A 25,319-nucleotide genomic window follows, 5' to 3' on the forward strand; every position below is an offset into this window, starting at 1 on the left:
CCAGTGCTGTAACTAAAGGCATGCACTACCACACCTAGATAGGTAAGTAAAAGGTTTGATCCGCAGTCATACAGGAATCGGCAGAGCAAGGATTCAAAGCTTGTGTTGCCTGAAGGCAGTACTTGCATCTTGTGACATCCTTGTGGGCCTGCCTCTCTCCCTGCTCTCTCCTCACATTTTAATGTCTGGATGTCCGCATCCGGGTTATTTTGGTACTGTGAAGACACATGCCTAAAGACAGCGGCGCCTCATAAAATGCCCAGGGTTTACTCTTTTAAAATTTCCCTTTCAGGGAACGCTGTGAGGAGCTCCGCACTAAATTGGCTAGCATCCATGAGAAAAAGGTGATCGAGGAACGGAATGCGCAGATAGAATTCAACAAGGAGCTGAAGAGGCAAAAGCTGGTGGAAGAGCAGCTGTTTGCCAGGCTTTGGGAGGAAGATAGATTAGCGAAGGAAAGGCGAGAAGCCCAAGAGGAGAAGAGACAGAGAGAGCTGGTACAAAATACACGCCTGGGTCTGGATGCTCAGGTGACCAGCATCCAGGCACAAAGGCAGGGGGCACGAAGGATGAAGGAAGAGGAGGCCCGCATCCTGGTGAGCCTTTTCAAAGGCCCTGTAGCGATGGGCTCTATGGGTGTAGCAGTTTGCCCTCTTGTTAATATAGTTTGCTTGGAGTATGGGGCTGGTCTATTAAGCACATTTCCATGTTTGAAGTTTCACTGCTGCTTAAGAATAGGTGTACAGATAGATGTGCATAGAAGCATAAAGCCCAGAAGACTGGGCAAGCATGTTGAGCATGATGGTGAATGTTTAGCACTGGGATCCAAGATCATTTCCTTTTACCCTTTTCAGAGGGGTCGTTTTGGGACTATGCACCTACGTAATACTTACTTTACAACTACATGTAGAGAAATCTCCACAAAGCTTTATTATTGACTCACTTGTATTAAAAAGCAAGCTCCACTTCCACAGCCCCTCTAAATGGAATTGTGTGTATGCATTTCCAAGAAATCCCTTAGGCTCCTCCCTTACTGCAAAAGCATGGTCTTACTCACTTTGCTCAGCCATGCTGATTTGTCTCCATTACTCCTCCTTAGGAGCAGAACAAAGCACAGATCAAACGAGAGGATGAACAAGAAAAACTCCAGAAGCAGAAGAGAAGACAGGAAACTAGGAGCAGTTTGAAAAAAGCTGTGCAGGATAAGATAGAGTCTATGCAGCAGGAGTACAGAGAGGACCTGGACTTGAACATGAAACTTGTGGGAAGGGCCCTTCAAGACTTACAAGATGAGGCAGATAAGAAGAAGCAGAAGAGAGTAAGATGCTTATTTAGTGCTTGCTAGATGCCTGTGGGATTGTCTGTTGAGTTGTCAGTCTTATTATGATTTGTTACTTTCATTGTGTTTCATTGTGCAAGGCCCCGAGCTCAGTGTCTAGACAAGAAGGCCAGAAGAAGGGAGGGAGGGAGTGAAGGAGGGAGGGAGGGAGGGAGGGAAGGGGGGAGGGAGGGAAGGAAGGAGGGAGGGAGAAAGAGGGAGAAAGGGAGGGAGGAAGGGAGGGAAGGACAGAGGGAGAGAGGAGGGAGGGAGAGAGGGAGAGGAGGCCAGAAGAAGAGAGGGAGGAAGGGGGAAGGGAGAGAGGGAGGAAGGGAAGGAGGGACAGAGAGAGAGAGAGAGGGAGGGATGGGGGAAAGAGGGAGGAAGGGAGGAAAGGATGAAGGGAAGGAAGGGAGAGGGAGGGAGGAAACGAGTCAGGAAGGAAGGGAAGATTTTAAAAGATAGCTTTAGTCCCTCCAGCAATTCATGAGCACTCTAGTTTCTTCACATTCTCTTTAGCATTTGATATTGTCACCCCTTTTGCTTTATTATTGTACATGCTGACTAATATCTCATATCACTTTCATTTGCATGTCCCTAATGGTTAATGATGTTGACCGATGTTTCATATGTTCTTATTTGCCCTCCCTAGAGTCTCTTAGGTGAAATGTCTCTTTGTTGATGTTCAGATCCACCCATTGTAGGGTAGCAGTTTTCACACTCCTGTTGGGAGTGTGCTAACAAGTACTTTAGGAAACTCTTTGAGAAAGTGTACTTGAACCAACTTACTTGAAAATGTGTTCTCAAACATTTCCAACAGATATAAAACAGTGGTCTGAACCCCCTTATGTCCTTAACAAGCTTTAGCAACCTTCAAGTAAAGTCCATTCTTGTTTTTTTTTTTTTTTTCTGTTTTGTTTGTTTGTTTTGGCTTTTCGAGACAGGGTTTCTCTGTGCAGTCCTGGCTGTCCTGAAACTCACTCTGTAGACCAGGCTGGCCTCAAACTCAGAAATCTGCCTTCCTCTGCCTCCCAAGTTCTGGTATTACAGGTATGCGCCACTACTGCCTGGCATCCATTCCTGTTTTGTCTATACCTACAATCACTCTGAGTCCTTTGAAGAAAATCTGAGACACAATAGTATATCAGTGAATGCCTGAGTATATAGCACCACAAGATTAGGATTGTACCTGTTAGTAAAACTGCTTTTAATGATGACCATGGGGTTGACAAGAAGGCTCAGAAGATAGGAGACTACCATCAAGTCTGTTCTAGCCCCAGGTAGAAAGAAAGAAAGCCTAGTCTAGAATGTTGTCCTTTGACACACACACACACACACACACACACACACACACCATGGCACATGTGTGACCACCCACACACATCACACACTCACATACCAAATAAATGAATTATCATGTACTTAAAAAATATTCTTGTTCTTCCTCACTGATGTGTTCTAATGACATGAGTTAAATTCTATGCATGTAGGAAGAAATGGGAAGAGAGCAGAAGATATACAATGACTATCTAATGCAGCGACGAAAGGAAGAAAAAGCCCAGGAGAAAGAACTCAACAGACTACTAGAGGACATAAAGGCAAAGAAGTTGGCTGAGAAGGATCAGGAGCTGGCACTCCAAAGGGAGGCAAGGAAGCAACTCATGAATGAAGTCATGAGTACAAGAAAACTCCAAGTTCAAGAAAGACGTAAGGAGCCAGGTTATATCTTTCTTCTCTTTTGCTTTTACTTTTTAAAAGCTAATTGTTTCGTTAACATTCAATTCGAAATGACGCATTTCACTGTGATATTTTAATACATGCATAGTATTATTCCGTGCTCTCATTTCCCCTCCCACCACGGTCCTCCTGTACACCCCCCACCCGACCCCTGCCCATGCTCTTACTTGGACAACCAAAATATTTAGGAGTGTATCTGTGAAATTCCATGAATGTTGCAAGTACTAAGACTCCTGCTTTTGCAAATCTTATCTAATTAGAACACAGGACATAAATGAATGAGAAACTTCCTATCCTAGCAGCTCCTCCCCCTACAACTGCTGGGTTCTGGGGGAGGTGTACTCAAGGTCTAAGAACAGTGTGTGCTTTGAGTACCATTTACCTCAATGATGATAAATGATACAAAATGGTGAGGGACAGAGATCCGAACCTCTTTCTCCTCCCTCTCATCTGCCCCTCTTTTCTTTCTCTTTTTGAAGGTGTTTCTCTCCATAGCTTTGCCTAAGCCTTTTTTTTTTTTTTTAAAGCCTGTGAGGTGCTGAACCTTGAGAAAGCCTAATTATCTGTTGAAGTCCACTCAGATGTCCCCTTCCCTCGAGGCTCTTTGTGTTTCCCCCATTCAAAGTGTCTCCTCTCTCCAAGACTCTCACTGTGACCTTTTGACATTTCAGATGACTGAGGGACCAGAAGGGTCTCCATTCAGAGACCATTCTCAGAGTTTGAGGAGGTCTTCCTCCCTTTACTATCTGCATTCAGACCTCAGTCCCCAGGAGTTTCATGAAGAAGTTTCAGTTATTCTTATGAGAGTGAGCTTTAGTTTAAGACGTCTGCAAGTACAGGCAGACTGAGTTACCCCGCATATCATGGATCTCCCTGGACCAGGTTGTCCCATACTACTAAGAGATGGATTCTACTAACTCTCTGTTAGAACCCAGACCAGACAGTGCTCAGACCCTGCCTATCTTCCTCCTCCCTTTAGCTGCTTCTGTATACTGGCCCTAGACCGACACACTCCAAACTGTATGACAGATACACATAAACTAGAGGGTCTCTCCTCTCTACTCATGCCATATCCTCAAGATAATATATTCCTTCCCCAGTTGGCAAGACTTTCTCTCCTCCCTCATCACCTGGGAATCAGAGAGAGTCTGACTATAAGTGTGCACTGTGGATTACTGAAGGGGCCTCTACTACATTACATGGTTCTCAGCTCTCCCCAGAGTTCCCACCATGCTGTTCTCTTCCTGCTCTTATGAAAATTAATATTTCATCTAATAAATCTCTTACCCAAGAGGATAATCTACCTTAGCACCCCTCTTGCTCTCGAATGCAAAGCCTTTCAGTTAGATGCTCAAAGGGTCTCAAGAAGACCACCAATCTTAAAGTCTCAGTATGTCAAGATTAAAACTTTTTTTTTTTTTAATGTAGGTTAGTACATGGTTACTTTTGTCAGACACACCAAAAAAGAAGAGGGCATTGGATCCCATTACAGATGGTTGTGAGCCACCATGTGGTTGTTGGGAATTGAACTCAGGACCTCTGGGAGAGCAATCAATGCTCTTAACCACTGAGCCATCTCTCTAGACCCAAGATTATAACTTCTTAAAGTTTCCCACTTGTGACCCCTTTTTCTCAGGAAATTGTTAAATGACCTCACATATATGAGTAGATAAAATAGGTACACAGATCCAACATGAAATGATATCATAAGTAAATCTATTTTTAAATAATTATTTTTCATATATATATATATATATATAATTATTTATTAAAGATACAAGCAAAATGGTTTTACCTACTTATTTTACATAAAGAATGAATTTTTTTAAAAAAAGATTTATTTTATTTATTATATGTAAGTACACTGTAGCTGTCTTCAGACACCAGAAGAGGGCATCAGGTCTTGTTACAGATGGTTGTGAGCCACCATGTGGTTTCTGGGAATTGAACTCAGGACCTCCAGAAGAGCAGTGAGTGCTCTTAACCTCTGAGCCATCTCTTCAGCCCAAGAATGAAATCTTGAGTGAATATTTGACAATGAAGGGCTGATAGTGAAAGACACCCGGAGGGCAGGCCCTCACTCAAGCCTCGGGACAGCTGCGTACCCAAGAAGGCACTGAGACCGAACTTAAGATGTAGAGAGTAAGATTTAATAAAGCAACAACAAGAAAGCACATAAAAAGCACATACCAGAGCTCTGGGGTCTAAACTCATACACCAGGCATGGTGTAGAGGAGAATCGACCCCGACCCAAATTTTTCACAGGCTTATATAGAAAAAAACCAAGGGGAGGAGTGGGGCAGGGAAAAGTACAAGTTTGCTTAACTGAGGGGTTTTGCCAAGGGTGTTTTACGTAACCAAGGGGTCGTGTCCTATATTTTGGCAATGTACCCGATCTATTGGAACATTCTGGGGTAGTACCAGGAGGCCCTTATCTCAAAAATGTTCTTGGAACAGTCCTCAGTTAGGAGGGGTAGGACTAGGTTTGTTCCAGGAGACCCTTATCTAAAAAATGTTCCTGGAACAGTTTTTAATTGGGAGGGGGTCGGACTCTGGGGTGAAGAGTTCAGGAATGTACTCTGGGGTGAAAAGTTCAGGAGTGTTCCGGGAACAGTCTCCAGATGGGAGGGGTAGGACTCTGAGTTGAAGAGTTCAGGTAATTTTCCTCCTTCAATAGCACTTTCAATGTTTTCAGAGTTGACTGATGTTTTTATTTTATAATCATCAAGATTATGTAAGAATGCCAGCCACTTCACACAGTTCAAATTAGCAGAGTTATGTGGAAGACCATTTCAGAAAGTATTGGAAATTCTGCCCTAATCCCAGGTGAAAAATCTGTTTTGTGATCTTTTTAAATGAAACTCAGGTTAACAACTCAAACATTAACAATAATACATTAACCAATAATCAAACCTTCTAACATAACACAATTCAAAATTCAATACCTACTGAGGAATGTTAATAAGAAAAAAATTAAAGCCTTTGTTCCTTGATGTGACCTGTACAATTTAGGGACTAACTTCACTGAGGCAATGGAGGAGGAAGAAGTGACAGACACACAGGGAAAAGCAGGGCTGAGTCCTGCACTCTCTGGAAATGCACCAATAGGATCCCGCAGCAAACCTCAGCACTTTAATTAGGTGTGTTAGCTTAGCTGAGCAGAGGGACTCTCAGAGAACAGTCTAGCCTGCGGTTGATATTTTATGCACGCACTGGTATTAGCTAGAGGTCAGACATTTTTCAACATCTGCTCTTGGGCCACAGGAGGGCCTGGCAGTCCCCTTGAGTCCGAGGCACTGGGGTCTATGACTTGGCTGTGCTTATGCGGACAATTCACGTTCACCCGGGACTTTATCCACTTCTTTCTTCTTTCTTAAATGCCCAGCTGTAACTTGACTTCCAGGTCCTACAGCAGTTTTGCATACAAAGTCTCTGGAAGTTGACTGAGAAGAAAAACAAAACACCTTGGCCTCTGGCCTGGGTTATTTCAGTCATTCTGTTCAAAGACAAGACTAGAAAAACTGGAAAGCCAGTATGGCCTTCCTGCCTGCTATAGCACACCTCACTAGGGGCTGTTTGTAGGAGCCATATCACAATGTCTGGGTACAGTTCTGCTGACCTTGACAAATCTCAGTTAATGACCAGGTGTTTTTTGTTTTGTTTTTTGTTTTTTTTTCCCCCTTTGGAGGACTATTCTCTCAGAGCCCTTAAAGCAGCAATATTAATTTGTTGGTATGCTCAAAAAGGGTAGTATGATTGGCTGCCAACCCCTTGTTAAGATCCCATACCCAGGAACATATCAGTGGTTATAGCAACCCATGAGCTAGAATACATTGCACCTGAACTTGGCATAATTCTATAAACATGTTTTAGAATAACAAGGTTGAGCCCAGATATTTCCATGGGGAGCCAATCAGAAAGAGGCAGGTATTTTCTATGAGGATACTCCCAATTGTATGGTGCCATTGACTGGAAAAGCTTGTTTGATCTTTAAAGGCTTAAAGTCACAGTCTCACACCATTGGGTTGGATTCTGTGGATCAGGTCATTCAAGCATAGGAAAGCAGTCAAAACCATTTGTGTCCCCGGGCAGTGGTGGTGCATGCCTTTAATCCCAGCACTTGGGAGGCAGAGGCAGGCGGATATCTGAGTTTGAGGCCAGCCTGATCTACAGAGTGAGTTCCAGGATAACAAGAGCTATACAGAAAAAACCAAACCAAACCAAAAAATTGTGTCTTCACTTAAATCTCTCTTCCCAAATGAGATTTTGTGCTGAAGGAGTGAGTATATTCTCCCACAAATATGGCAGCCTAGACCCAAGGTGCAATTTTGCCATGGATTGGGTGCCTGCATCCTCATGGTCATGTGTTGGGGCCGGCCTGCGGCACTCATGTCCGGGTTCGAACCTGGGAGGCATCTTGGAGCTAAAAGAGAAGGGAAACTAGGCGGACGGGAGAGATGGAACCAAGACAGGATTCTGGTCAAGGCTCAAATATTTAATGATAATCTGCGCTTATAAAGAGGGGAGCCCATCCCCAGTCACGCCAAGTTTCTTGTGAAGTTGTCAGAACAGCCTTTTAGCAGAAATTCACAGTTTGCAGCTAACTCCTGAAGATCTTGGAGAACCGGTTTGGTCTCAGGCAGGTGGCAGGCAGTGTAACATCAAAGGAGAGTGGTGAGAAGTAGCACAGCAGGTGGCCCCGCCTCAGTGGTGAATGGTCTGAACCAGCCTGCCTAGGCTGAAGAAGGGTACAGTCATGTTCTTCAGCAGCAGCGACCAAGGCGTCAGATGAGTCAGGACCAGCATGGCAGGTGAATTGAATTTGCCTCTCTGTTTCGCCAGGGTCCAGGGCTCTGTTGGAGCTGCAGCTGTGGGGCTGCCCTGTAACCAGAGGGGCAAAGCCCAGGCAGCCAGACACCCTCTTGGATCCTATTTGACAGAGTCTGCCATTTTTCGAGGAAACGGCTGATGATCTATAGCATCCCATTTAAGATTCCATAAACCAAAAGTAAAAACGGGAATGCATCGAAGTCCTGCAGCTGTATATCTATCTCTTAGCCTTTCTCCTATTTTTTTCAAGAAGCCAATTTTTTTGTGTCCTTTCTGGGAGGCAGGGGCCATGTCTCCTGAACATATTCCATAACTGATGGAACCGCAGCATTTTTATTTTCATGGTTCCTCCAAACCTCCTTCAAAATCTGAACATATAACTGCCTGTCTCTTGACTCTGCTGTCCCTTGATTGACATCCACCACACAGAAGCGAGCTCCCTTTATCTTTATTTGCAAGCAGTTGCACTTGTCCTAAGAGCATTCTCTCATTTAGCCAAATGCCAGCTCCCCATAGCCAGACCCCCTGTTGACCTCATTGTATCTTATCACGGCAATTTACAATGAACGAAACCAGGCTCTCACCCTGAACTAGACTACTAGTCCTTGGGGTGTTTTTGTTGTTGTTGTTGTTGTTTATTTGTTTGTTTGTTTTATCCCAGTCTTGCTATGTAGCCCAGGCTAACTTTAAATTTTGAATCTTTTGCGTGCTGAGGTTAAAATCATGTGCAGCCTTGCCTGATTTGTGTGAGATGTGCTTTTTAAGAAACTTGTTTGAGACTTTTGTATATGTATATTATGTATTTTGGTCATAGCCACCCAGTGTTTATCCCCTAACTCCTCCCGGATCCCCCTCAATATCCTCCTCTCAACTTCATATCCTTAAAAAAAAATAGCCCACTGAGTTAAAGTGCTACTTGAAAGACCATGGATATAAACCCATCATTGGGAAATGATCAATCTACCTAGTGTCATATCCCTGGAGAAAACTGACTCTCCCTTTCCCAGAAGCCATCAATACCTATCAATAGTTTTTCATCCAAGAGTGACTTCAAATGACCCCCTTCCTCTGCATGCTGGACCATTGGTTGGCTTGATCTTGTGCAGGTCTTCTGCCGGCAATCACAGCTGCTGTTAGTTCATGACCTCTAGCTCTTACAACTTCCCCTGCCACCCCCCTCCCCCACCTTCATGATCTTCTCTGTCCTGAGAGGTGGAGTGACATAGTTATCCTATTTGGGACTGAGTACTCCACAGCTATTTGTTCCCCGAACTTTGATAAATGGCAAGTCTCTATTAGTCATCTACTGCAAAGAGAAGCTTCTCCAATGGGGACTGAGAGCTGAGCTAATCTGTGAATGTGTGAGAACTAGAAAGGGGGCAGGGGAAGGAGGGGGAAGGGAGAATAGCCCCGCACCTGGCCAGAATTCCTTCTATGCTTTGGGCAGGCAGATGTGGGAGGGCTGTCAGACAATTTCCACTCAGCCCCCGGGTGAGCATCAAAGCCACTGACCCCACTCAACAGGGGTGGACAAGGGGCAGCCCCTGACCAGGGGCCCAGGGCCTGACCTGACCAGGGCAGCCCCTGACCCTGTAGCCCCGGGGTTATGGGGGAGACGGCTTAGGGGAGAGAGGTTCCCACACAGGCGAGAGTCGGCACAGCGGACCTTGATGAGCAGAGACTGTCTATGATTTTAGAGCTTTATTATAGAAAGGCAGGGAGAAAGGAGAGAAGGTGAAGAGAGAGAGAGAGAGAGAGAGAGAGAGATACTGGCCATGGCCAAGAGGAGAGAAAGGGGAAAGGGAGGAAGAAAGGCTAGAGAGTAAGAGGGAGAGAGAGGAGGAGAGAGGAGAGGAGAAGACAAAGAGAGCTAGAGAGGAGAGGAGTGAGAGAAACAGCCCCTCTTAAAGTATGCTGCTATCTTTTCTGTTGGTAGATAACTGGGAAGGAGTTTAGCTGAAGGTCAGAAACTTGGGACATTGCCTACGTGACTACTAGCCATGCTTCTCTTGTGGGGGCGGTGGGGGGGCAGTAACTGAGACAGGAGCCAGTGTTCCAGGAGACATGAGAGAACTACTTTCGTCCTATGTAGGTGAATTATCACCACCAGGTCTTAGGGTTCAACATCTAGCCTCAACTGGAAACCAGGCTGTTTTTGTATAGCCCAATGCCCCACATGAATGTAGAGAGAAGTGCTTGTAAGGCAGTTCAAAACCATGTAAATTGAGCAAATTAACATTTCCCCAGTACCTATGAACTCTCCAGCCATGGGATCATGACCAGCTCTGCAGTAGCAGCCATGCATTTTTCCCTCTGGAGCAGGGTTTGAATCCAATCAGAAAGCAGTTGGTATATCTCATAACGGTTCTACCACTATTGCACCAGTGGGCATGCCTTATCTGGCTGTTACTGCCTTAGCTCACAAGGTGAACATCCGAATAAGACGTTTGATGACCTTTTCCCCCCCTGCAGCCTATGTGGCATCTTCTAGTACTGTGAAAGCTAGCCATCAGGGAATAAGTTTCCAGATTGGTACCAGATTGTTTTTTCCTATGTTTTATGACCAAAGTATTTGCTGTCGTCAGCAACTGGTTTTAAGAACGGTTACTTTAACCTCTATTGTTGGGAGGGTGTCTCTGGAGGCCTCCTGACCAACACCTCAAATTCCATAACTACCAGTGGGATTTTTGTTTGACAGTAGAAGGTTTGTGTTTGTATGAACCCTGTGTAGTAGATAACTCCATTTAATCTTAACCTCAATTTCAGTCTCTCTCTCTCTCTCTCTCTCTCTCTCTCTCTCTCTCTCTCTCTCTCTCTGTGTGTCTCTGTCTCTGTCTCCTCCCCACATCCAGTTTTTTAAAAAATGTTAAAATAACCAAGTAACAGGTTTCTGCCAGAAGTGGTAGTATAGGCCTTTAATTCCAGTATTCATAAGGCAGAGACCGTCAGACCTTTGAGTTCAAGACATGTCAGGTCTACATGGCAAGCTTCTGGCTAGTCAGAGCTACACAGTGGACCCAGTCTCAAAATAAACAAAAGCCCGGAGGATCCAGCAATACCTCTCCTGGGCATATATCCAGAAGATGTCCCAACCGGTAAGAAGGACACATGCTCCACTATGTTCATAGCAGCCCTATTTATAATAGCCAGAAGCTGGAAAGAACCCAGATGTCCCTCAACAGAGGAATGGATACAGAAATTATGGTACATTTACACAATGGAGTACTACTCAGCTATTAAAAAGAATGAATTTATGAAATTCCTAGCCAAATGGATGGACCTGGAGGGCATCATCTTGAGTGAGGTAACACAATCACAAAGGAACTCACACAATATGTATTCACTGATAAGTGAATATTAGCCCCAAACTTAGGATACCCAAGATATAAGATACCATTTGCTAAACGCATGAAACTCAAGAAGAATGAAGACCAAAATGTGGACACTGTGCCCCTTCTTAGAATTGGGAACAAAACTCCCATGGAAGGAGTTACAGAGACAAAGTTTGGAGCTGTGATGAAAGGATGGACCATCTAGAGACTGCCGTATCCAGGGATCCATCCCATAATCAGCTTTTAAACGCGGACACCATTGCATACACTAGCAAGATTTTGCTGAAAGGACCCAAAGATAGCTGTCTCTTGTGAGACAATTACTCTGATACCTAAACCACAAAAAGACCCAACAAAGATAGAAAACTTCAGACCAATATCCCTTATGAATATTGATGCAAAAATCCTCAATAAAGTTCTTGCTAACGGAATCCAAGAACACATCAAAACAATCATCCATCCTGACCAAGTAGGTTTCATCCCAGGGATGCAGGGATGGTTCAATATACGGAAATCCATCAACGTAATCCAGTATATAAACAAACTCAAAGACAAAAACCACATGGTCATCTCGTTAGATGCGGAAAAAGCATTTGACAAGATCCAACACCCATTCATGATAAAAGTCTTGGAAAGATCAGGAATTCAAGGCCCATACCTAAACATGATAAAAGCAATCTACAGCAAACCAGTAGCCAACATCAAAGTAAATGGTGAGAAGCTTGAAGCAATCCCTCTAAAATCAGGGACTAGACAAGGCTGTCCACTTTCTCCATACCTATTCAACATTGTACTTGAAGTCCTAGCCAGAGCAATTCGACAACAAAAGGAGATCAAAGGGATACAAATTGGAAAAGATGAAGTCAAAATATCACTTTTTGCAGATGATATGATAGTATATATAAGTGACCCTAAAAATTCCACCAGAGAACTCCTAAGCCTGATAAACAGCTTCGGTGAAGTAGCTGGATATAAAATTAACTCAAACAAATCAATGGCCTTTCTCTACACAAAGAATAAACAGGCTGAGAAAGAAATTAGGGAAACAACACCCGTCTCAACAGTCACAAATAATATAAAATATCTTGGCGTGACTCTAACTAAGGAAGTGAAAGATCTGTATGATAAAAACTTCAAGTCTCTGAAGAAAGAAATTCTAGAAGATCTCAGAAGATGGAAAGATCTCCCATGCTCATGGATTGGCAGGATCAACATTGTAAAAATGGCTATCTTGCCAAAAGCAATCTACAGATTTAATGCAATCCCCATTAAAATTCCAACTCAATTCTTCAACGAATTAGAAAGTACAATCTGCAAATTTATCTCGAATAACAAAAAACCTAGGATAGCAAAAACTCTTCTCAAGGATAAAAGAACCTCTGGTGGAATCACCATGCCGGACCTAAAGCTTTACTACAGAGCAATTGTGATAAAAACTGCATGGTACTGGTATAGTGACAGACAAATAGACCAATGGAATAGAATTGAAGACCCAGAAATGAACCCACACACCTATGGTCACTTGATCTTCGACAAGGGAGCTAAAAACATCCAGTGGAAGAAAGACAGCATTTTCAACAAATGGTGCTGGCACAACTGGTTGTTAACATGTAGAAGAATGCGAATCGATCCATTCCTATCTCCTTGTACTAAGGTCAAGTCTAAGTGGATCAAGGAACTTCACATAAAACCAGAGACACTGAAACTTATAGAGGAGAAAGTGGGGAAAAGCCTTGAAGATATGGGCACAGGGGAAAAATTCCTGAATAGAACAGTAATGGCTTGTGCTGTAAGATCGAGAATTGACAAGTGGGACCTCATGAAACTACAAAGCTTCTGCAAGGCTAAAGACACCATCAATAAGACAAAAAAACCACCAACAGATTGGGAAAGGATCTTCACCTATCCTAAATCAGATAAGGGACTAATATCCAATATATATAAAGAACTCAAGAAGGTGGACTCCAGAAAGTCAAATAACCCCATTAAAAAATGGGGCTCAGAACTGAACAAAGAATTCTCACCTGAGGAATACCGAATGGCAGAGAAACACCTGAAAAAATGTTCAACATCCTTAATCATCAGGGAAATGCAAATCAAAACAACCCTGAGATTCCACCTCACACCAGTCAGAATGGCTAAGATCAAAAATTCAGGTGACAGCAGATGCTGGCGAGGATGTGGAGAAAGAGGAACACTCCTCCATTGTTGGTGGGATTGCAAGCTTGTACAACCACTCTGGAAATCAGTCTGGAGGTTCCTCAGAAAATTGGACATAGTACTACCGGAGGATCCAGCAATACCTCTCCTGGGCATATATCCAGAAGATGTCCCAACCGGTAAAAAGGACACATGCTCCACTATGTTCATAGCAGCCCTATTTATAATAGCCAGAAGCTGGAAAGAACCCAGATGTCCCTCAACAGAGGAATGGATACAGAAATTATGGTACATTTACACAATGGAGTACTACTCAGCTATTAAAAAGAATGAATTTATGAAATTCCTAGCCAAATGGATGGACCTGGAAGGCATCATCTTGAGTGAAGTAACACAATCACAAAAGAACTCACACAATATGTGTTCACTGATAAGTGGATATTAGCCCAAAACTTAGGATACCCAAGATATAAGATACAATTTGATAAACGCATGAAACTCAAGAAGAATGAAGACCAAAGTGTGGACACTGTGCCCCTTCTTAGAATTGGGAACAAAACACCCAGGGAAGGAGTTACAGAGACAAAGTTCGTAGCTGTGATGAAAGGATGGACCATTTAGAGACTGCTGTATCCAGGGATCCGTCCCATAATCAGCTTCTAAACGCTGACACCATTGCATACACTAGCAAGATTTTGCTGAAAGGACCCAAATATAGCTGTCTCTTGTGAGATGATGCCGGGGCCTAGCAAACACAGGAGTGGATGTTCACAGTCAGCTATTGGATGTATCACAGGGCTCCCAATGGAGAAGCTAGAGAAAGTACCCAAGGAGCTAAAGGGATCTGCAACCCTATAGTTGGAACAACATGATGAACTAACCAGTACCCCGGAGCTCTTGTCTCTAGCTGCATATGTATTGAAAGATGGCCTAGTCGGCCATCACTGGAAAGAGAGGCCCATTGGACTTGCAAACTTTATATGCCCCAATATAGGGGAATGCCAGGGCCAAAAGAATGGGAATGGGTGGGTAGGGGAGTGGGGGGCGCTATGGGGGACTTTTGGGATAGCATTGGAAATGTAATTGAGGAAAATATGTAATAAAAAATATTAAAAATTAAAAAAAATACAAATTAAAAAAGGTTGAATTGCCTCTCAAAAAAAAACAAAAACAAAAAAACAAAAAAACAAAAGCAATGTCACTAAACATAGTAGGTTTCCATGTGATTTTTTTTTTTTTTAAATCTATCTCATTGGGGTTAACTATTTCTTCTAACCACTCCTTATTGTCCCATCTCCTAATCTGAATCTAGCCCCTCTTCCATTATTCTCTGATCCTCCTTCATAAAATCTGTGTCCTATTCTTTCACTTTCCTTATTGTCTTCCACCTTTCCCCAATAGTGCTGTAGTGGCTATTCCTGGTTGTCAACTTGACTATATTTGGAATGAGCTACATTCCAGATTTGGAAGGCTCACCAGTGACCCTTATCTGGAGGCTTGGAGATCCTTATCTGGATCTTGGTATGGAGATCTTGAGCCATAGTGGCTATGGATTCCAGAAGATTAAATCTCCGAGTTTAAGGAGATTTAATCTGGGCTACACCTTTCATCTGGGATTAAAGGTGTGGTGGAACACACCTTTAATCTGGGCTACACCTTCTGCTGGTGACAATATAAGGACATTGGAAGAAGGGAGTCTAGCTTTTGCTCCTTCGCCTGCTTGCCGTGTGAGACTGAGTAACTGCTAGATCCTGGGACTTCCATTCACAGCTGCGACTGAACCATTGTTGGGAATTGGGCTGCCGACTGTAAATCATCAATAAATTCTTTTACTATATAGAGACTATCCGTAAGTTCTGTGACTCTAGAGAACCCTGACTAATACAAGTGCCTTACTAGTTTCCTACCTACTAAAGTTACTTGATGTTACACACACAAATGAAAGATTTGAAGACGAGATCCACATAAGAGGGAACATGCAATATCTGTCTTTCTGGATCTGGGCTATCTCACTTGGCTGTGTTATCTCACTTGTGTGGAAAGACCCTGTTGAAGCTGAGAACTTTGAATCTTCAGATCCTTAAGTCTTTACCTCACCTGAGGAAGCAGTACCCTCAGCCACACCCCATGAAATAATGCCTCTTTCACATGAGGAAATTAATCCCTCAAGAGTCTGATAAACTAGCAGTGACTTTCTCTGAAGAAAATGCTGGGGGGCTCGTGAGATGGCTCAGTGGTTAAGAGCACTAACTGCTCTTTGAAAGGTCCTGAGTTCAAATCCCAGCAACCACATGGTGGCTCACAACCATCCGTAATGAGATCTGACGCCCTCTTCTGGTGTGTCTGAAGACAGCTACAGTGTACTTACATATAACAAATTATACCTTTAAAAAAGACACACATACACACTGAAGAAAAGAAAATGCTGGGCAAGACAATACTGATGTCCCCCAAGGCCCACCAATAATTTCTTCTAGACCTATAACCAGACTCAAGGACAAGCAGGCCCTTAGAGGGAAGGTAGAAAGTGTAGACCATGAAGAAATGTGCTACACTACAAAGGAGTTTAATGAGTTTGCTAATTCATTCAAGCAGAAGTCTGGGGAATATGTGTGGGAATGGATTTTAAGGGTGCGAGATAATGGTGAAGGAACATAAAATTTGACCAGACTGAGTTTATTGACATGGGCCCTCTGAGTGGAGATTCTAGGTTTAATGTGGCAGCTTGTCCAGTTAAAAAAGGTGATCTTCCAGTAGTATTATGTCCAATTTTCTGGGGAACCTCCAGACTGATTTCCAGAGTGGTTGTACAAGCTTGCAAATCCCACCAGCAATGGAGGAGTGTTCCTCTTTTTCCACATCCTTGCCAGCATCTGCTGTCACCTGAATTTTTGATCTTAGCCATTCTGACTGGTGTGAGGTGGAATCTCAAGGTTGTTTTGATTTGCATTTCCCTGATGATTAAGGATGTTGAACATTTTTTCAGGTGCTTCTCAGCCATTCGGTATTCCTCAGTTGAGAATTCTTTGTTTAGCTCTGTACCCCATTTTTAATGGGGTTATTTGAATTTCTGGAATCCAGCTTCTTGAGCTCTTTGTATATATTGGATATTAGTCCCCTATCAGATTTAGGATTGGTAAAAATCCTTTCCCAATCTGTTGGTGGCCTTTTTGTCTTATTGACAGTGTCTTTTGCCTTACAGAAGCTTTACAATTTTATGAGGTCCCATTTGTCAATTCTCAATCTTACAACACAAGCCATTGCTGTTCTATTCAGGAATTTTTCCCCTGTGCCCATATCTTCGAGGCTTTTTCCCACTTTCTCCTCTCTAAGTTTCAGTGTCTCTGGATTTATGTGGAGTTCCTTAATTCACATAGACTTGAGCTTTGTACAAGGAGATAAGAATGTATCAGTTCGCATTCTTCTACATAATAACTGCCAGTTGTGCCAGCACCATTGTTGAAAATGCTGTCTTTTTTTTTTTTTTTCCACTGAATGGTTTTAGCTCCCTTGTCAAAGATCAAGTGACCATAGGTGTGTGGATTCATTTCTGGGTCTTCAGTTCTATTCCATTGATCTACCTGTCTGTCATTGTACCAGTACCATGAAGTTTTTAATCACAATTGCTCTGTAGTACAGCTTAATGTCAGGCATGGTGATTCCACCAGAGATTCTGAGAAGAGTTTTTGCTATCCTAGGTTTATTATTATTCCAGATGAATTTACAAATTGCCCTTTCTATCTCAGTGAAGAATTGAGTTGGAATTTTGATGGGAATTGCATTGAATCTGTAGACTGCTTTCAGCAGGATAGCCATTTTTACTATATTAATCTTGCCAATCCATGAACATGGGAGATCTTTCCATCTTCTGAGATCTTCTTCAATTTCTTTCTTCAGAGACTTGAAGTTCTTACCATACAGATCTTTCACTTCCTTAGTTAGTGTCTCACCAAGGTATTTTATATTATTTGTGACTATTGTGAAGGGTGTTGTTTCCCTAATTTCTTTCTCAGTCCATTTATCCTTTGTGTAGAGAAAAGCCATTGATTTGTTTGAGTTAATTTTATATCCAGCTACTGCACTGAAGCTGTTTATCAGGTTTAGGAGTTCTCTGGTGGAATTTTTGGGGTCACTTATATATACTATCATATCTCTGCAAATAGTGATATTTTGACTTCTTCCTTTCCAATTTGTTGGTTTTTTTGTTTTGTTTTGTTTTTGTTTTTTTTTTTTTTGGCTTCCTTTCCAATTGGTATCCCGTTGATCTCCTTTTGTTGTCGAATTGCTCTGGATAGAACTACAAGTACTATATTGAATAGGTAGGGAGAAAGTGGGCAGCCTTGTCTAGTCCCTAATTTTAGTGGTATTGCTTTGAGTTTCTCTCCATTTAGTTTGATGTTGGCTACTTGTTTTTTGTATATTGCTTTTATTATGTTTAGGTATGGGCCTTGAATTCCTGATCTTTCCAAGACTTTATCATGGAGGGGTATTGGATTTTGTCAAATGCTTTCTCAGCATCTAACGAGATGATCATGTGGTTTTTGTCTTTGAGTTTGTTATGTTGATGGATTTTTGTATATTAAACCATCCCTGTGTCCCTGGGATGAACCCTACTTACTTGGTCATGATGAATGATCGTTTTGATGTGTTTTTGGGTTCAGTTTGTGAGGATTTTATTGAGTATTTTTGCATTGATATTCATAAGGGAAATTGGTCTGAAGTTTTCTTTCTTTGTTGGATCTTTGTGTGGTTTAGGTATCAGAGTAATTGTGGCTTCATAGAATGAATTGGGTAGAGTATCTTTTGTTTCTATTTTGTGGGACAGTTTGTGAAGAACTGGAATTAGGTCTTCTTTGAAGGTCTGATAGAACTCTGCACTAAACCCATCTGGTCCTGGGCTTTTTTCGGTTGGGAGACTATTGATGACTGCTTCTATTTCTTTAGGGGAAATGGGACTGTTTTGTTGAGTGTAGCCTTTTGTAGTAGGATCTGATGATGATTTGGATTTTCTCAGGTTCTGTTGTTATGTCTCCTTTTTCATTTCTGATTTTGTTAATTAGGATATTGTCCCTGTGCCCTCTAGTTAGTCTGGCTAAGGGTTTATCTATCTTGATTTTCTCAAAGAACCAGCTCCTGGTTTGGTTGATTCTTTGAATAGTTCTTTTTGTTTCCACTTGTGTGATTTCAGCCCTGAGTTTGATTATTTCCTGCCGTCTACTCCTCTTGGGTGAATTTGTTTCCTTTAGTTCTAGAGCTTCTAGGTGTCTGGTCAGGCTGCTAGTGTATGCTCTCTCTAACTTCTTTTTGGAGGCACTCAGGGCTATGAGTTTTCCTCTTAGGACTGCCTTCATTGTGTCCCATAAGTTTGGGTATGTTGTGGCTCCATTTTCTTTTTTTTAATTTAATTTAATTTTTTTTAAAAAAAGATTTATTTACTATATGTAAGTACACTGTAGCTGTCTTCAGACACACCAGAAGAGGCTGTCAGATCTCATTACGGGTAGTTGTGAGCCACCATGTGGTTGCTGGGATTTGAACTCAGAACCTTTGGAAGAGCAGTCAGTGCTCTTACCCATTGAGCCATCTCGCCAGCCTGTGGCTCCATTTTCATTAAACTCTAAAAAGTCTTTAATTTCTTTCTTATTCCATCCTTGACCAAGGAATCATTGAGTAGAGTGTTGTTTAGTTTCCAAGTGAATGTTGGCTTTTTGTTATTATGTTGTTATTGAAGATCAGCCTTAGTCCCTGGTGATCAGATAGGATGCATGGGATAATTTCAGTATTTTTGTATCTGTGGAGGCCTGTTTTGTGACCAATTATATGGTCAATTTTGGAGAAGGTACCATGTGGCACTGAGATGAAGGTATATCCTTTTGTTTTAGGATAAAATGTTCTGTAGATATCTATGAAATCCATTTGTTTCATATATTCGGTTAGTGTCCATGTGTCACTGTTTAGTTTCTGTTTCCAGGATCTGTCCATTGGTGAGAGTGGGGTGTTGAAGGCTCCCACTATTAATGTGTGAAGTGCAGTGTGTGCTTTGAGCTTGACTAAAGTTTCTTTAATGAATGTGGCTGCCTTTGTATTTGGAGCATAGTTATTCAGAATTGAGAGTTTATATGTCCCAACCTGCAGGACTCAGTTATTTGGGGGGGGGGGGGGACGGTCGAACGGGGACCATGCCTGAAAGAGAAACGAGCGAGAAAGAAGGAGCGAGACCAAGCAATGATTGTCAAGGTCTGTTTATTGTTGAGCAAGGTTACAGAATATAAGCATTAAGAAGGAGGAAGTAAAGAGGGAGAAACTTGCCCGTGCTTCAGCCCTGGGGTGGGGGTGGTTCTGCATAACTGCCCGGGAACGTATTATCTACTCTTAGCTCAGGGATCATTCTGTGGTTTTTCTCAGAAAGTTTGCAGATACTATTAACTGATCTTGATGTTCTGTCAGCTGTCATTTCAAAAGGTCAGAAGTTTCTCAAGAAGGGAGGGGAACTTTGGCTTATGGCTCAGTGTCAGTCTCCAACATTTATCTTGGTAGATTTTACCTTTGATGAGTATGAAGTGCCCCTCCTTGTCTTTTTTTGATAACTTTGTGTTGGAAGTCAATTTTATTCTATATTAGAATGGCTTCTCCAGCTTGTTTCTTCAGACCATTTGCTTGGAAAATTGTTTTCCAGCCTTTCACTCTGAGGTTGTGTCTGTCCTTTTCCCTGAGGTGGGTTTCCTGTAAGCAGCAAAATGTTGGGTCCTGTTTGTGTAGCCAGTCTATTAGTCTATGTCTTTTTATTGGGGAATTGAGTCCATTGTTGTTAAGAGAAATTAAAGAAAAGTAATTGTTGCTTCCTGTTATTTTTGTTGTTAAAGTTGGGATTTTTTTAAAATAACTTTTATAACTGTTGTCTAATATCAGGGGCCAACTAGGTGACAAAGGAAATCTTTTCAGCAGCTGTCTTTAATCCTTCTAAAAAGGACCTACCAAAATTTGTGTAAAGTCTTCTTGGTCAGTGATAGGCTATTCTTCACCATCGGTGAAATGAGCCAAATTAAGCCATTTTAGATTATATTAAAGGCAGATTTATTGGGAAGCTGCTCTTAGGTGGGAAAGTTCACTGGCTCCCAAGGCCTGTGAAGCCACCATGGGGAAAGTAGGGAAAGTAGCCATTCTAATGGGAGGGAAGGGAGAGAGGACGAGAGAAAGAGAGAGCAAAATGTCTGGATTATATAGGGAGGAGTCTCTGGGAGAAGGGCAGTTGGACCCCTGGGATGGAGAGTTCAGCGTTGGGGGCAGGGCTGAGAGAACCTAGAGATCAGGTCTGCTTTGATATGCCTAATATGCCCCCCCCCCAGTCCATTGTCCCAGGTCCAGAAACCAAACGTCCAAGCCTTTTGTGGATTATAAATGAATAAGGTATGCTGTAACTGTCCATGGCTACTTCCTGCTGATGTTGAGGCACCCACAGCTTTGGAGTGTGAGCAAAAAGCTGGAATGTTGGCTCATTTTAGTGACAGAGAAATAACCTATCAGTCAGTGTAAGAAAGAAAAGAAATTCCATTTTAGCCAGGCTTCACCATCCAACAGCTATTCCCCGACCCTGGGACAGTTGTAGGGTTAAAGCCAATAGAAAGCCAGCGATTACACTGTTCAGGATCCCAATGTAGCCCTAAACCTTTCTCAGGGTGATCCTTTAAACAGAAACAGTGCACTGGTTCCTGTCAATAAACCTTGTGTGTTTACAGCAAGGACAGTCTCTCGTGAGTCCTTGGGGGGGGGGGGGGCGGGCTCGCGTCATCCCAAGACTTGAGTGAAGGTCTCCCCTCTTTGGGGTCTTTCAGTTACTTCCCTCTTAGAGCTGTCTTCATTGTGTTCCGTGGACTTTAGAACACTGAAGTTTTGCTTTCTCTTATTTCTAAAATGCTTTAAATCTCCTTGTTGATTTCTTCAGTGATCCAATTATTGGTCACTAGTAAGTTGTCGGATATCCATGTGCGTGCATGTTTTGTGATGTTTTTATTACTATTGATATCTTTATTCCATGACAGTCAGACAGAGTACAGACTATTATCTCTAACCCCTGTGTTTGTTAAGGTTTGCTTCATGTCCTAAAATGTTGGAGACTATTCTGTGTGGCTGAGTCAAATGTACATATTTTGATGTTTGGGTGTAATTTTCTGTAGATATCTGTTAGGTGTATTGACTTATGAGGTCATTTAACTATTCTTGTACGAATGATCTTACTGGCAAGTGTGGGGGCATTGAAACTACCCACAATTATGCTGTTGGATTAAATCTGTGACTTTATATCTTGTAGAGTTTGTTTTAGGCAATTGGGTGCACCTGTGCTTGGTGTGGACATGTTTAATATTGGATATCCTCTTGGAGGACTGTTACCTTAGTGGGTACGAAGTGGCCTTCTTTATCTCTTCTGAGCAGTTTTGGTTTGAAGTTTATGTTGTCAGATATTAGCATAGCTTCCTCTCCCCCGTTGCCTTGTTTCCCCTAGCCCCATTTGCTTGGAATATCTTTATCTATGCATTCTAAGGTAGTATTTATCCTTAAGGATAAGGTGTGTTTCTTAGAGGCAACAAAAAGACAGATTTTTTAATTTCATTTTTTAATTAAAAATATTATTTAAAAATCATGTTGTAGGCTTGTGTGTTTGGATGTGGATGTGTGCGTGTGAGGGTGGGTGCCTTCAGAGGCATTGGGTCCCCTGGAGCTGGAGTTACAGTTGGTTGTGAGCTGACTAAACAGGTACTGGGAGCCTAACTCTGCCCCCCTAGAAAAGCAGCAAGTGCTCTTAACTGCCTCGTCATGTCTCCAACCCCTGCATCCTATTTACTAATCCAGTTTCTTCATCTGTGTCTTTTTATCTGGAAGCTAAGCCCTCAGTTAACAGTGAAAAATGTGTTTTAAATTGCTGTTATTTTTATGCTTTTTGTGAGGTTTTTTTTGTTGTTTTTTTGTTTTTTTTTTTTAGATATGCTTTGATTGACTGCTCTGACATTTTTCCATGTGGCCTCTTCTGTGTGTCTGTCCTTCCTTTTGGTCTGAAATATTCCTTCAAGTATCCTCTGTGTAGCTGGCTTAAGGGTCATAAATCCCTTTGATATCTCTCTCTCTCTCTCTTTCTTTCTTTCTTTTGGTTTTTTTTGAGACAGGGTTTCTCTGTATAGCCCTGGCTGTCCTGGAACTCACTCTGTAGACCAAGCTGGCCTCGAACTCAGAAATCGGCCTGCCTCTGCCTCCCGAGTGCTGGGATTAAAGGTGTGTACCACCACACCTGAAGGTTTGTTTTTATTATGGAATGTTTTCCCCTTCCCCTTTGCTCACAACAGATAGTGTTGTTGGGTATAATAATCTGGGCTGGCAGTTGTTTTCCAGAGCTTTGAGTATCTCTTTCCAAGCTTTTCTAGCTTTAAACGTTTCTATCAAGAGCAACTAGAATGGCTTACTGGCTTGCAACCAAGTCTGTGTTTGAACCTCAGAACCTACTTGGTAGAAGGAGAGAACAGACTCCTGCAGGTTGTCAGCGCACAGGCACACACACATACACACGCGACATTAATTTAATTAGCTATTTAGTTAATTAAAATGGCATTTAAAAAGTTTTTATAGTGTGATTAGCTGCTATTCTAATGGGCTGTCATTATGCATGACTTGGCAATTCTCTGTTATGTATGACTTGGCATTTCTCCATTATGCATACCTTGGCATTTCTCTGTTATGCATGACTTGGCATTTCTCCCTTGAAGTTTTCAATACCCTTTTCTGATTCTGAGCTTTTAATCATTTTGATGTAATATGTAACAGGGAGTTCCTTTTCTGGTCCCATCTGTTTGGTATTCTGTAGTACCTGTAAGGGCATCTCAAGGCTGGAACTTTTCCTTTCATAATTTTATTGAAAAAAATTCCTGTGCCCTTGAGTTGTTATTCTTCTTTTTAGTCTGGGCTCACAGTTCATAGGTTTCTATGGTGCCTGAGACTCTATGCATCCAGTTCATATGTTAGGTCTCATGTTTTCTGAGTGCATGTTCCCATTCTTGCATGATGTCTCCAAAACCCAATAGCGTATTTTACACACAGCTCATTCTGTCGTCGTTGTCGCTAAGGCTCGTTCACCGCAGAGCTTAGAGCTTCTCAGAAACTCAGTTCTTCATTCCCGGTTTCATTTCTCTCTGAGTTTTCTTCAGTATTTCTCTCTTCAGTGAATTCTATTTTCATACCCTGAATTGGATTCCTTATGTCTGTCAGCTGTCTTCATTTTCTCAGTTTTCAACCAGTTTATTCCTGTCCTCTCAGTTCACCTAGGTCTTTGTGTCCTCTTTAAATGAGTTGAACTCTTTGAACTTGTTTTATAATGTTTCCTTTGAATCTCAGATCATCTATCTCATCTAATTTGTTCTCCTTTGGAACCATCGCTGTGCTACTGGTACCTGGGTGTGGTGTGTTCTATTTTTTATTTATTTATTTTATTTTATTTTATTTTTTGTATTAAGTATATTTTCCCAACAAGTCCTAGGAGTTAGCTTGTTGGTTGTGACATATATATATATATATATATATATATATATATATATTTCACTTTACACCCTGATTGCTGTCCACCTCCCAGTTACCCCCTCCCATCCTCCCTTCCACAGACCCTCTTTTCATCCCTTTTCCTCTGAGAGTAGAGCCCCCACCTCCACCCCCAGGTATCCCCCAACCTTGGCACATCAAGTCTCTGCTAGGTTAGGTGCTTCTTCTCCCACTAGCTTGTGGCTAGTAGGTCAGAGCAGGGTTCTAAGGCCAGGGAGGGACCATAGGCATTGTGGGTGAAGGGAGCATCTTGCTGGTCCTTGATGAGCACGTGTAGCCAAGATATAATCTTCATACAAGATTTTAATCTGGTATGAAAAGCCACTCATATATTTTCAGAATATAATAATAAGAAATCTGTGTGGATCAGTGTGTAAGAAGCCTTTTCCGGGAGAGAAATGCCTCCTCCTCCTCCTCCTCCTCCTCCTCCTCCTCCTCCTTTTGAGATAGGCTCTTACTATATTAATTAGGCTGGCCCCAGCTTTTTAAGCTCAAATACTCTTCTGACAGCTTTCCAAATACCTGGAACTACAGGTGTACAGCTATATGCCTGGCTTGTACTTCTCTCTTCCCTTATTTTTTTTTTAAATTATTTCATTATATTTATTTATTTCTTCATCTGTGAGTGTATGCGTGCATGTGCATGTCGAGTGTTGGTGATGGAGGGCATGCTAGCACATACGCACCATGGCACATGTGGAGGTCAGAGGACAACTTGCTGGAGCCAGTTTTCTTCTTCTGCCATGTTTCCATGCCAGGGATTGACCTAGCAGCCTCTCTGAACCATCTCACTGGTCCCACCTCCTCCTCCTCCTCCTCCTCCTCTTCCTCCTCCTCCTCCTCCTCCTCCTTCTTCTTCTTCCTCCTCCTCTAGATTTATTTATTTTATGTATATGAGTACACTGTATCTGTACAGATGGTTGTGAATCATCATGTGGTTGCTGGGAATTGAACTCAGGACATCTGCTCCCTCCGGCTGCACCCCCTCCAGCCCCACTTGCTTGGGCCTCCACTTCTCCATTCTTGATCCAAGATCCTCTCCTGCAGTTCTAGAGACAACGTGGCTTTAGCGCCCAGAAATCAATCAGCAACAAGTCTTGTTTGGAAAGAGAAAAATCACCTGTCAAGTAATTTCTCTTGCCTTTCCTAGTGCAGCGAAAACTCAGAGAACAAGAAGAACTTGCTCTGCATGAACAGCGCATAAGCGAAAGCCTGAAGGTGCTTCACCAGGAAGACATGAAGGACTTTGCCAGGTACCATTGCATTCTCTCTATTATCCTTTCTTATGGAGAAAAATGGATCTGTAACAGAGGGCGATGCACCATTAATCCATACATTACTGATGCTATTTTATATCAATGTCA

The 25,319-nt window shown here is 42.3% G+C and overlaps 1 protein-coding gene across 4 annotated transcripts in view; it reads left to right on the top strand.

Annotated features, from left to right (window-relative positions):
• The window catches only part of Cfap53 (cilia and flagella associated protein 53), a 73,348-nt gene that overhangs the window by 15,765 nt on the left and 32,264 nt on the right, over window positions 1-25,319 (top strand). For 3 of the 4 annotated variants that reach the window (XM_021150573.2, XM_085833519.1, XM_085833518.1), the window contains exons 4-7: window positions 293-596; window positions 1,100-1,318; window positions 2,809-3,025; window positions 25,106-25,208. In XM_021150573.2, the coding sequence (XP_021006232.1) occupies window positions 293-596; window positions 1,100-1,318; window positions 2,809-3,025; window positions 25,106-25,208 (843 nt within the window). The remainder of the gene's footprint in view (window positions 1-292; window positions 597-1,099; window positions 1,319-2,808; window positions 3,026-25,105; window positions 25,209-25,319) is intronic. The other variant, XM_085833517.1, reaches the window with a different exon arrangement.

This window comes from Mus caroli, unplaced genomic scaffold (assembly GCF_978045245.1).
Source record: "Mus caroli unplaced genomic scaffold, Mus_caroli_1 scaffold_19, whole genome shotgun sequence".
Lineage (NCBI taxonomy): Eukaryota > Metazoa > Chordata > Mammalia > Rodentia > Muridae > Mus > Mus caroli.